The sequence below is a fragment of the Arachis duranensis genome, chromosome 1 (genome assembly GCF_000817695.3).
Source record: "Arachis duranensis cultivar V14167 chromosome 1, aradu.V14167.gnm2.J7QH, whole genome shotgun sequence".
Lineage (NCBI taxonomy): Eukaryota > Viridiplantae > Streptophyta > Magnoliopsida > Fabales > Fabaceae > Arachis > Arachis duranensis.
Genome location: NC_029772.3, coordinates 75,813,254 through 75,825,841, shown reverse-complemented (window position 1 = coordinate 75,825,841; position 12,588 = coordinate 75,813,254). Strand labels below are relative to the sequence as shown.

The following is a 12,588-nucleotide window of genomic DNA, read 5'->3' as shown; positions in this document are numbered from 1 at the left end:
ATAAGACTAATTTATTATATTTTTCACATTTACTACTTAACAAATACAATGTTTAAATAAAAAAAATGGACCAACATTTTTTTTTGTTAAAAATGATATCCTTTAATCAAATTAAATTAATTTTTTTTATTTTTTATGTACTCTTTGAATTAAAAAAAAAAAACTTTATGTTTGGTATTATCTTGTATTTTCTCTTTAAATATTTTCATAAAAAAACATTATATCTCCAGGATGAAAATCGTTGCATTATGATGAGACGAATTAATCACTCTTGGACTCTTGGTTTCTTAAGGAACTACTTTTGTCGCAATATTTTGGCTTAAGGTGCTCTTAATTGCTTGATAATGTGGATTCAAAATTTAAAAGGGGAAAATATGAAGAGCCAATAAAATACTTGTATAATGTGTACAATAGAAGTTTATGGAGTATTAGAGATATAATCATTAGTGTTATCTTTTTCCATTAACTGAAGTTTTTGTGATAAGTAGTATCATGACATGATATTAAAGCGCTAGATCTAAAATGTCAAGATATAATGCAGCAAAGCAGTCAAATTAGACACTGAAGCTTTAATTTCCTTTCACATTCCTTTTGTTAATTCCATGATAAAATACCGAATTAAAGACTACTTCGGCAAAAGGAGACACTAGCTATGAGAAAACCTCAATCAAAGACTTTATACATAACCCAAAATACTAATATATTTAACTAGCTAGGAACGTCACAAATTAAATTAACTGAATGAACAAATTAGCCAAAGCTTAGAGAGATACATGCATGGATCATCATCTTCATCATATGAATATATATTAAGATTACTAGTTACTAGACCAAAGGGTTCGTTGCGGAAGATCCATAGCTGTTAATCATTCCTGTAGTAGTCCATGACCCAAATGTCTCTTTTCCATCAAGGGGCAACAATTGCCTAGGGTTTGGCTTCACATCAATCAAACTATTTTGATTGCCATTGTCACCTGAATCATCATATGGTAACATCAATCTCTGACAAGATCCCATAATGTTGTAACTCCCAGTATTGTTGCTGTTGTTGTTGTGATTGTTCCCTCCATCAAGTGACATATTATTATTATTTCCTCCAAATGCTGAAGAGCAAAGTCCTTGATAATTTGGTGATGATGATGACGTCATCAAATTGTAACCGCCACCATTCATCATCAAATGATGATGATGATCACTATTTCCAATGAAATCAAAGCTCCTAGAACCACTCTTAATGATACCACTCTCCATCATGAAGTCCAACGGCCTAGCGTTATTCTCAAACATGAAGTTAGGGTTTCCCAATAACCCTCCACCAATACTACTCATCCCAAACAAACTGTTCATGTTAGAGGAGAATTGATGCAGATCTGGGAAACCACCATTATTAGAAGGGTAATGTGGTTGGTTTTGATTATTAATATTAACACTAATAGGAAGTGGTGATGGTTGATCATTGTTGTCGTTATTATTGGATGATTTCTTGGAGGAATTAGAAGAGGATTTCTTGTTGGTGTTGTTCTTTCTACAACCACCACCAACAGGGATGTTCCTAAGAGTGCCACCTTTGGTCCAATACCTTCTACAAGATTTGCAGAAGTACCTTGGCTGTGAGAGGCTGTAGTTGTTGTAGTAACAGAACTTTGTGTGTGTTGACTCACACCTTGGACACTTTAGAGCTAGTTGGTCTTGTGGGGGTCTTGTCATTAGTCTTCTACTACTACTTCCTTCTATGATCATTGTTGGAAGCTTGTTCGAGCATGCAATCATCATCATGTCCCCTGTTGGGGAAGGACAAGAAGAATCATCCACCCCTGTACTACCCTCCTCGTTAATTGTGCCCTGATCATTAACAAATTTATTTATTATATGTATATATAGAAAAAAAGAAGAATAAAGGAGAAGTGAATAATTATTCAAACTAAATTTAAATGTGTTATGTATGTTTTTGTCATCAACTTTTGTCATTTTATATTATATTGTATGTCCTTTTTTTTCTCTTTATTCTTCTGCCACTATTTCTCCTTCTAAATTGTCTTTCACTTTGTCTTTTTCATTTTTCATTTTCCTCCGATCCCCTTTTGAATATATATCATAACATATAATACTGCTCCTGGGGAACTAGTTCTACTTCACACTAGATAGTTGAGGTTTTAAACTATACTAATAATAAAAATAATGTAATTGGTCTCAAATCTGGGCTTTACTTTAGCCTTGTCTAACCGTTACAATTCGTTAGTGTATAAATAATTAGCATGCATGAGGAATCACTGGACTTGTTCAAGTTAAACTTGCATTATTATATAGAGAAACACCATATATATGGATAGATCAACAATATATATAATGTGAGAGATTAGAGCATAAGTTAGATGCATACCTGAAGCCAATTATTATCGGATGCTGATGAATCCATGCAGACGTGGAGAGAGGAGAAACCCATTCAAAATTTCTCAAGAAAAACAATGAACAGCAATAACCCCAGCTATATATATAAATATTTGGACAAAAAAATTATAATCTAAAATGCAAATGTCTAGCAGTAGATAGTGATGATAATAAGCATTGAAGATAGAGAAGTGAAGAAAAGAGGGTTAGATAGCAAAGAGTGTTAGGTGAAGAAGAAGATAGAAGTGTTGTTACTTCTACTATATTAGGGGAGAGGACAGGAGATATAAGAAGAGAAGAAAGTGACAAACGAGATGCCACGTCATCACCTCTTCTTGGACGTCGGTGACACTGACATGAAACTGTGGGACCACGCATTTTGTCTCTGTACTGTTTCCTCTACGCGCGCTGGTCCCACTGCTTATCTCATCTTGACCAAACACAACTTAATGGACGGTTGAGATTCCCCCGTTATGGTTGGTGTGGAATTATCACGGCCGTTCATTGTGATTTTGGGACAAAATGAGTTCAATGCCTAATAGTTTCAGGCTAGTGTTGTATTCTAGAGCCAAGAATAAGTAAACTCACAACTAAAAGATAAATGATAATCATATTTTCAGCACTTTTTTTTACATAAAATACAAATATTATTAAGATGAAAAAAAATCTGTTATTTGGTATCTATTTAATGTTTTGTAAAGATTATAATCGAAATATGAAATATGTACCATTTTAAATATATTAAATTATTTAATATTTTTAGTTATTATATAGTAATTACATTTTAAAATATTTTTAACAAAATGTCTTTAGAATATTTGTTTATAAGACCCGAATAAAATAATATATATTATATATTTGTTTTACCTAACAAGTTTAATATGTACATTTCATTTTTTGTGTGTAATTATCAAGATCAATTATATATTTTCACGTAGCGTTTCTCACGACTAATTTCAAATACATGTGATGTATTTTGACTTAGGTATAAAATTAAAAACAAAAAAATAGAAAGCGAGAGAAATAAAGAAAGGAATTGTGATATTGGATAGTGGTTTGTGTGAGAAGTGACAGAAGGTGAGAATATTTGGGTCCCCGATAAAGAGGTCGATACCGAAAGAGCACACTACTTGTTGCACAGTGGGCCCACTCTACTCTCCTTCAACAAGCAACGCATATATTCTCCTCAATCCCAATTTAATCGCAATCCCGTTCCCCGTTTCAGTTTTCCAACTCAACATTTTTGTACGGATGAAAATTATATGCAATTAGTTTTATATAAAATTATTAGTTAAAAAATATTAAATAATTTAATATATTGAATTAAATTATTATATAATAATTTTTAGTTATTAATGTTATATAAAATAACTGTATATAATTATTCACTTTTTATATTACTCTACTTTTTATTTCTATTTTAAATGTCTTCAAATAATTTTCTCATATAACATATATACAATATTTATCTCATACAACAATTATATTACGCAAATAAAAAAATACTTACTAATTAATTATTATATTTGTTTATAAAAGATTTAATTATTCTAATAGTTAATTTTGTGGTCATCCAATCACCATACGGCTCAAGTTAAACTGACTAAAAAATTCTTATTAAATCATGAGATCATGTGGCCTGGTAATAACAGTGAATCGAATTATCAATGAAATAAAATATATGTGTATGTGTATTCTTGTTTCAAATGAATTAATTAATTAACCTTTAATAATTTGGTAAGTTCAAACTTGAAATCCATATTCCACTACTAGGCGGGTTTTGGGGGAAACACTGACAGGCTTCAATGAGAAGGGTGACACCTCAAAGAGCAACTAGGAAGGTATACCTTTACCTTTATTCCTCCCACTTTATTTTTTCCGATTAAGAAAATAAATCAAAAAAAAAATACTAGAAAATACTAAAAATATATATCTCTTTAGTATGAAATTTTTGTAGAGCTTTATTGTTGATCAAGGTTGTAAAAATTGAACCAGTCAATAATCGAATAACTGATTTAATGATTTAATGGCGGTATAATCGGTTTAATTCATTGTTCCATCATAAACTCTAAATTAGTCTACGCCTAATTCAAAACACAAATTATAATTGGCATGAAACTGGATTGCATGTTTGACACGTATTGATAAAAGAAGAAAAGATCTTTATAACACGTACTTTACGTCTTGCTTCAATGTGAGCTTATTTTATGTTTACCACGTTGTTGCTTCTGTATTTTGGTTGCAATGGTTTTGGGTTGAGGGTTTCTAAGTTTTGAGTTGCAAGGGAGGGAGAGTTTTTTTACATTTTGAGTTTTAAGGGAGGGAAGGAGATGACGAAGACCAGGAATGAGAAGAAGCAGTTTGAGTGAGTGAGGAATAAAATTAAAAAAAAAAGTTCGTAATTTTATATTACATCAATAACATATTATTAAATATTTAAATCATCTTCAAAAAATAATTATTCTTTTATTTTTTTAATGATATATAAATTNNTAATACTGTCTATTATTATAGCAATAATATTTTATTATTATTAATATATTAATAATAATATATTATTACTGTATTATATTTTTATTATTATTAATAAGTGAAAATGGTACGGCTGTTAATTTATTATTATTATTATTATTATTTAGCGATTATAATTGTGGTTAATTATTATCATTGTTATTAACATTAATTATAATTATTAATTAATATTAATAATAATTTTTTTCCTCAAGCTATCAAGAATTTGATGTTAAAAAAATTTGATCCACCAAAAATTTTTAAAGAGATAGTTCCAGCGATTCTAACATTAACTAGGTTTCATTACGTTTTGTGAGTAGGCTATAGGCACTGCACTGCTTTCGCACGTTTCACCTTTGACGAAGTAACTGTGACACATATACTTGGCCTCTCGAATAATAGAGAGTTTGTCACGAGTAGAACGAACAGCAGTCATCAGTTCTTAGGTATGCCGTTCTTAGTACCTATTCTTCGTAATGAGCTCGTCGATGTTGATGTTCTACTTGTGCGCCAGTAATGATTATCGTTGTTGTTGTTGTTGTTGTTGTTGTTGTTGTTGTTGTTGTTGTTGTTGTTGTCATTCTAATCTTGTTTAGGTAGAGTCATTTTTTTATTTTTTTCTTATTCTCTCTCTGATGAAGAAGCAGTAGAAGGTAAGGAAGAAGAGTTTTGAATAGTGAGGGATGAACCGAACACAATACTCATGGTGAACCGAACACAATGCTCATGGTGAACCGAACACAGTACTCATAGTGAACCAAAATCTTAGTTATGGTGAACCGAAAATAATATAATTGTATAGTACTGAGTGAACAGCAGACTGAGTAAGACGCCAATTTGGGCTTGCACAACTTCGACCGGATGAACCATACTGGATTGGTGATGCTCATTGTAGGTGGTTGACCGGTACACAAAACCATGACTGGAGCAACAGGGGATGAGATTGCAGATTTTTATCCTCTCCCGATATACTATGAGTGGTACACAGAGCAGTATGGATTGTCAAATAGAGTTTTCGGTGCAAAAGCGGATGTGAATGAACCGTAGGTGCAACCCCACCACCACCTGGATCTCAGTAGCCAAATCCCCCTTATGAGAACCAGTTTCAAATTTCGGTTTATAAGCGCCAATATTAGGCACTGGGCTATGAGCAACGGATTCGGGTATTATTAATTATTATTATCATTATCGTTACTGTTCTTATTATTATTGTTACTGATACTAAATAATATATTTGTTATTATTATCAGGAAGATATCGGCATACGACCAATTTCAAGGCATGGCATATAATCAGCAGTTTCAAGGCATGGCAAATGACCAAAAGCCTCAGTTTTCAGTTTATGAGCAATAATAACAGTACATACCTGAACCACAACCATAGTAGCCAGTAGAGCTGTACATACCATAGATAATAATTCCAGCTGAAGGCGACTTCAATCTGCTACATGGTATTGATGACATCAGTTTGTCTCAGATCCTAAGAGACATAGATTATCTATTTTCACCTTCTCAGCAAACACCTGCTGCTTTTAAGCCGTCTATTGGTTATCGCTCCCTTTCAGAGCATGCTAGTGACTTCCTCAATGGATCGAGAGGCGCATGTCGACGACCTTCCTCGTCCTACAGAGGTTTCGCGTAGCGAGTTGTTTGATTTGAATGAGAATCAGCAGCAAGAAGAGGGATTTGTAGGGATGTCAGTGCTTTTGAGGGTTGCGGTGGTGGCGGACCTAGTGGTCTAGATGCGGATGCTTCTGAGGGTCGTCCGTATAATCTATGGGATTTTTCATGTGAATAAATACATCACATCTCAATATTAGAAGAAAGTGCCGAAAAAGTAACTTGTTGCAGTTTTCTTCATTTGTTGTTTGTCTGAGTTTATTTTTGGACAGTTTTTACTATACACTGTCTTTATTCTTATACGTGTGATGTTTTCTTTGGACATTTCTATTTAGTGTTGTGTTTCTATTTACAATACACACTGTCTTTATTATTGTAACTTTGGTTATATTTTATTTTAATGCATCCATAGATAAAAAATTTACATAAGAAAGTGCACATGCTTACTTACATAAGAAAGTTACATACTAGGTTAAACTAATTAAATACATAAAAAAGTTTCATAAAAAAGTTAGAAATACAAGAGATAGCTTAATCATTATTGACCTCCAGCAGAGCTTAGACCTGCGCTCTGAGGGCATCGTCTACCCTTCCACATGTAATATACCGGCGAGGAGCACGTGTATCCCGTGAATCCATCTCATTCAAGTAGCGGGTTGACTTCGGTCGTCGTTTAGTCGTGCATCTCAATATCCAGTTAGTGATCAGCTTCGCTCTTTCATATCTAGCCCACGTGGATGGGTTACCTATCATAACAAACTCGCCTCTGTATACCTTGCAAATTTTAGACATTTTGTACACGGCATGTATATATACTTGCCAATCAAGACGCTGGTTAGCACAACATGTAAGAACCTGACGATATGAAAGTTGCTCGACCTAGAAACAACCACAATTACAATGTCGTTGCGCAAGATTAATAGTGTATATATAGCCATCTTACATTTTACGTACCTCAAACATCTCATTGCGCCTGTCGAACCGATTGACCATAATGTTTCTTGCACGTCAAAAACTTTCTTCAACTTGTTTGGTGGACAAATCTGAATACGTCAATCCATTGCAGACATGCTCATGAGCCTCAACACTCTTCTGAGTAAAAAATCCGTTTACTTGATAGAATGTAGACCTAACAATGGCAGTCACAAGAAAGTTTTGCGTACGTTTAAAGACTGAATTTATGCACTCTACCAAATCCGTCGTTATATGACCCCAACGATGACCCCCGTCAAATGCCAACACCCATCTCTCAACACCGATCTCATTGTACCTTTGAGTATATGCCTGATGAGCGGATAATTTATACGCTTTTTGGCATTGTTTTTAGGTAGTTTTTAGTAGGATCTAGCTACTTTTAGGGATGTTTTCATTAGTTTTTATGCTAAATTCACATTTCTGGACTTTACTATGAGTTTGTGTGTTTTTCTGTGATTTCAGGTAATTTCTGGCTGAAATTGAGGGACCTGAGCAAAACTCTGATAAAAGGCTGACAAAGGACTGCTGATGCTGTTGGACTCTGACCTCCCTGCACTCGAAATAGATTTTCTGGAACTACAAAACTCCAAATGGCGCGCTCTCAATGGCGTTGGACAGTAGACATCCAGAGCTTTCCAGAAATATATAATAGTCCATACTTTATTCGTTATTAGATGACGTAAACTGGCACTCAATGCCAGTTTCATGCTGCATTCTGGAGTCAAACGCTAGAAACACGTCACGAACCAGAGTTGAACGCTAAAAACACGCTACAACTTGGCGTTCAACTCCAAGATAAGCCTCAGCTCATGTAAAGATCAAGCTCAGCCCAAGAACACACCAAGTGGGCCCCAGAAGTAGATTTCTGCATCAATTACTTACTTCTGTAGACCCTAGTAGCTAGTCTAGTATAAATAGGACGTTTTACTATTGTATTAGACATCTTTGGTCTCAGTTTTATTTTATTATCCATCCTAGGAGACTATTGATCACGTTTTCGGGGCTGGCCACTCGGCCATGCCTAGACCTTCATCACTTATGTATTTTCAACGGTGGAGTTTCTACACACCATAGATTAAGGGTGTGGAGCTCTGCTGTACCTCAAGTTTCAATGCAAGTACTACTATTTTCTATTCAATTCGACTTATTCTTATTCTAAGATATTCGTTGCACTTAAACATGATGAATGTGATGATCCGTGACACTCATCATCATTCTCACCTATGAACGCGTGACTGACAACCACTTCCGTTCTACCTTAGACCGGGCGCATATCTCTTGGATTCCTTAATCAGAATCTTCGTAGTATAAGCTAGAATTGATGGCGACATTCATGGGAATCCAGAAAGTCTAACCTTGTATGTGGTATTCCGAGTAGGATTTCAGAATTGAATGACTGTGACGAGCTTCAAACTCGCGAATGCTGGGCGTGATGACAAACGCAAAAGAATCAAGGGATTCTATTCCAACATGATCGAGAACCGACAGATGATTAGCCGTGCTGTGACAGAGCACTTGGACCATTTTAACTGAGAGGATGGGATGTAGCCATTGACAACGGTGATGCCCTACATACAACTTGCCATAAAAAGGAGTGACAAAGATTGGATAAAAGCAGTAGGAAAGCAGAGATTCAGAAGGAACACAGCACCTCCATACACTTATCTGAAATTTCCATCATTGAATTACATGAGTAACTCTATCTTTATTTTTTGTTTAAATTTATTATTATTATTCGAAAATCTAATACTCTCTTAATATAGTTGAATCTGCCTGACTGGGATTTACAAGATGACCATAGCTTGCTTCATACCAACAATCTCTGTGGGATCGACCCTTACTCACGTAAGGTATTACTTGGACGACCCAGTACACTTGCTGGTTAGTTGTGCGGAGTTGTGACAAAGTGTGATTTATGTTTGAGAGCACCAAGTCTTTGGAGCGATTGTTGATGATCACAATTTCGTCCACCAAGTTTTTGGCGCCGTTGCCGGGGATTGTTCGAGTTTGGACAACTAACGGTTCATCTTGTTGCTCAGATTAGGTAATTTTCTTAAAAAAAAGTTTTCAAAAATTTTTCAAAATTTTTTCTTTGTTTTCATTTTTCCCAAAAATTACTTTCAAAAAAAAAAATAAAATAAAATACACAAAAAAATCATAAAATCAAAAGAATAAAAAATATTTTGTGTTTCTTGTTTGAGTTTTGAGTCAATTTTTAAGTTTGGTGTCAATTGCATGCTTTAAAAATTCATGCATTTTTCGAAAACTCATGCATGGTGTTCTTCATGATCTTCAAGTTGTTCTTGGTAAGTCTTCTTGTTTGATCTTGATGTTTTCTTGTTTTGTATCTTTTGTTGTTTTTCATGTGCATCTTTGCATTCATATTTTCTAAGCATTAAAGATTTCTAAATTTGGTGTCTTGCATGTTTTCTTTGCATCAAAAATTTTTTCAAAAATATGTTCTTGATGTTCATCATGATCTTCAAAGTGTTCTTGGTGTTCATCTTGACATTCATAATGTTCTTGCATGCATCTTGGTTTTGATCCAAAATTTTCATGTTTTGAGTCATATTTGTGTTTTTCTCTCTCATCATTAAATATTCAAAAAAATATCTTTTCCTTAATTTTCTCATAATTTTTGAAAATTTGAGTTGACTTAGTCAAAATTTTTTTAAAATTAGTTGTTTCTTACAAGTCAAGTCAAATTTTCAATTTTAAAAATCTTATCTTTTCAAACCTTTTTCAAAAATCAAATCTTTTTCATTTTTCTTATTAATTTTTCAAAATTTTCTTTTTAAAAATGTTTTTCAAAAATCTTTTTCTTAATTTTATCTTTATTTTCGAAAATTATGCTAACAATTAATGTGATTGGTTCAAAAATTTGAAGTTGTTAATTTCTTGTTAAGAAAGGTTCAATCTTTAAATTCTAGAATCTTATCTTTTACTTTCTTGTTAGTTAAGTAATTATTTTTAAAAATTAAATCTATCTTATCCTATCTTTTATATCATATCTTTTTCAAAAATTTGATTTTAAAATATCTTATCTAACTTCTTATCTTCTTATCTTTTTAAATTTGATTTTAATATCTCTTCCAACTAATTATTTGACTGTTTGTTTGTTTCTTATCTTTTTCAAAATCACATAACTACTCTCCCCTCTCTAATTTTCGAAAATACCTCCCTCTTTTTCAAAAAAAAATTCTTTTTAATTAACTAATTGTTTTAAATTTTTATTTTAATTCTATCTCATCTTTAATTTTCGAAAATCATTAACTCCTTTTCAAAATTAATTTTCGAATTCTCTCTCTCATCTTCTTCTATTTATTTATTCATTTACTAACACTTCTCTTCACCTCTCTTCATCTCCAATCACTGCCTCTATCCTTACCCTTGTGTTTGGATTCTCCTTTCTTTTTCTACTAATAATAAGGATCCTCTTTATTGTGACATAGAGGATTCCTCATCTTTTCTTGTTCTCTTATCTTTCATATGAGCAGGAACAAGGAAAAAAGCACTCTTGTTGAAGCTGATCCTGAACCTGAAAGGACTCTGAAGAGAAAACCAAGAGAAGCTAAATTACAACAATCCAGAGGCAACCTTTCTGAAATTTTTGAACAAGAGAAGGAGATGGCAGCCGAACCCAACAACAATAATGCACGGAGGATGCTTGGTGATTTTACTAAACCCACGTCCAAGTTTGATGGAAGAAGCATCTCAATTTCTGCCATTGGAGCAAACAATTTTGAGCTGAAACCTCAATTAGTTGCTCTAATGCAACAGAACTGCAAGTTCATGGACTTCCATCTGAAGATCCTTACCAGTTTTTAACTGAGTTCTTGCAGATTTGTGAGACTGTTAAGACGAATGGAGTAGATCCTGAAGTCTACAGGCTCATGCTTTTCCCTTTTGCTGCAAGAGACAGAGCTAGAACATGGTTGGACTCACAACCTAAAGATAGCCTGGACTCCTGGGATAAGCTGGTCACGGCCTTCTTGGATAAATTCTTTCCTCCTCAAAAGCTGAGCAAGCTTAGAGTGGATGTTCAGAACTTCAAGCAAAAAGATGGTGAATCCCTCTATGAAGCTTGGGAAAGATACAAGCAGATGACAAAAAAGTGTCCTTCTGACATGTTTTTAGAGTGGACCATATTAGATATATTCTATTATGGTCTATCTGAGTTTTTTAAGATGTCATTGGACCACTCTGCAGGTGGATCCATTCACCTAAAGAAAACGCCTGCAGAAGCTCTGGAACTTATTGACATGGTTGCAAATAACCAATTCATGTACACTTCTGAGAGGAATCCGTGAATAATGGGACGCCTCAGAGGAAGGGAGTTCTTGAAATTGATGCTCTAAATGCCATATTTCCTCAGAACAAAGTGTTGACTCAGCAAGTCAACATGATTTCTCAAAGTCTAAATGGATGGCAAAATGCATCCAACAGTACTAAAGAGGCATCTTCTGAAGAAGAAGCTTATGATCCTGAGAACCCTGTAATGGCAGAGGTAAATTACATGGGTGAACTTTATGGAAACACCTATAATTCATCATGGAGAAATCATCCAAATTTCTCGTGGAATGATCAACAAAAGCCTCAACAAGGCTTTAATAATGGTGGAAGAAATAGGCTTAGCAATATCAAGCCTTATCCATCATCTTCTCAGTAACAGACAGAGAATTATGAACAGAATACCTCTAACTTAGCAAATTTAGTCTCTGATCTGTCTAAGGCCACTTTAAGTTTCATGAATGAAACAAGATCCTCCATCAGAAATCTGGAGGCACAAGTAGGCCAGCTGAGTAAGAAAATCACTAAAACTCCTCATAGTACTCTCCCAAGCAATACAGAAGAGAATCCAAAAAGAGAGTGCAAGGCCATTGATATAATCAATATGGCCGAATGCAAGGAGGAGGGAGAGGACGCGAATCTCAATGAGGAAGATCTCATGGGACATCTCTCAAGCAGGAAGGAGTTTCCTATTGAGGATCCAAAGGAATCTGAGGCTCATATAAAGACCATAGAGATTCCATTAAATCTTCTTCTGCCATTCATGAGCTCTGAAGACTATTCTTCCTCTGAAGAGGATGAAGAT

At 34.0% G+C, this 12,588-nt stretch overlaps 1 protein-coding gene and 1 non-coding gene across 2 annotated transcripts; both read right to left on the bottom strand.

Annotated features, from left to right (window-relative positions):
• Nucleotides 1-703: 703 nt before the first annotated feature.
• LOC107491574 (dof zinc finger protein DOF5.6) lies at nt 704-2,628 on the bottom strand. Its single transcript, XM_016112451.3, has 2 exons — nt 2,381-2,628; nt 704-1,842 (listed from the first exon to the last, which is right to left on the bottom strand). Exons 1-2 carry the CDS (start codon nt 2,441-2,443, stop codon nt 826-828), a joined length of 1,080 nt encoding a protein of 359 aa, XP_015967937.1. The 5' UTR covers nt 2,444-2,628; the 3' UTR covers nt 704-825.
• Nucleotides 2,629-11,518: 8,890 nt separating this feature from the next.
• Nucleotides 11,519-11,622, bottom strand: LOC127743217 (small nucleolar RNA R71). Its single transcript, XR_008004587.1, has one exon. It is a non-coding gene; the product is annotated as a small nucleolar RNA R71 (small nucleolar RNA).
• Nucleotides 11,623-12,588: the final 966 nt, after the last annotated feature.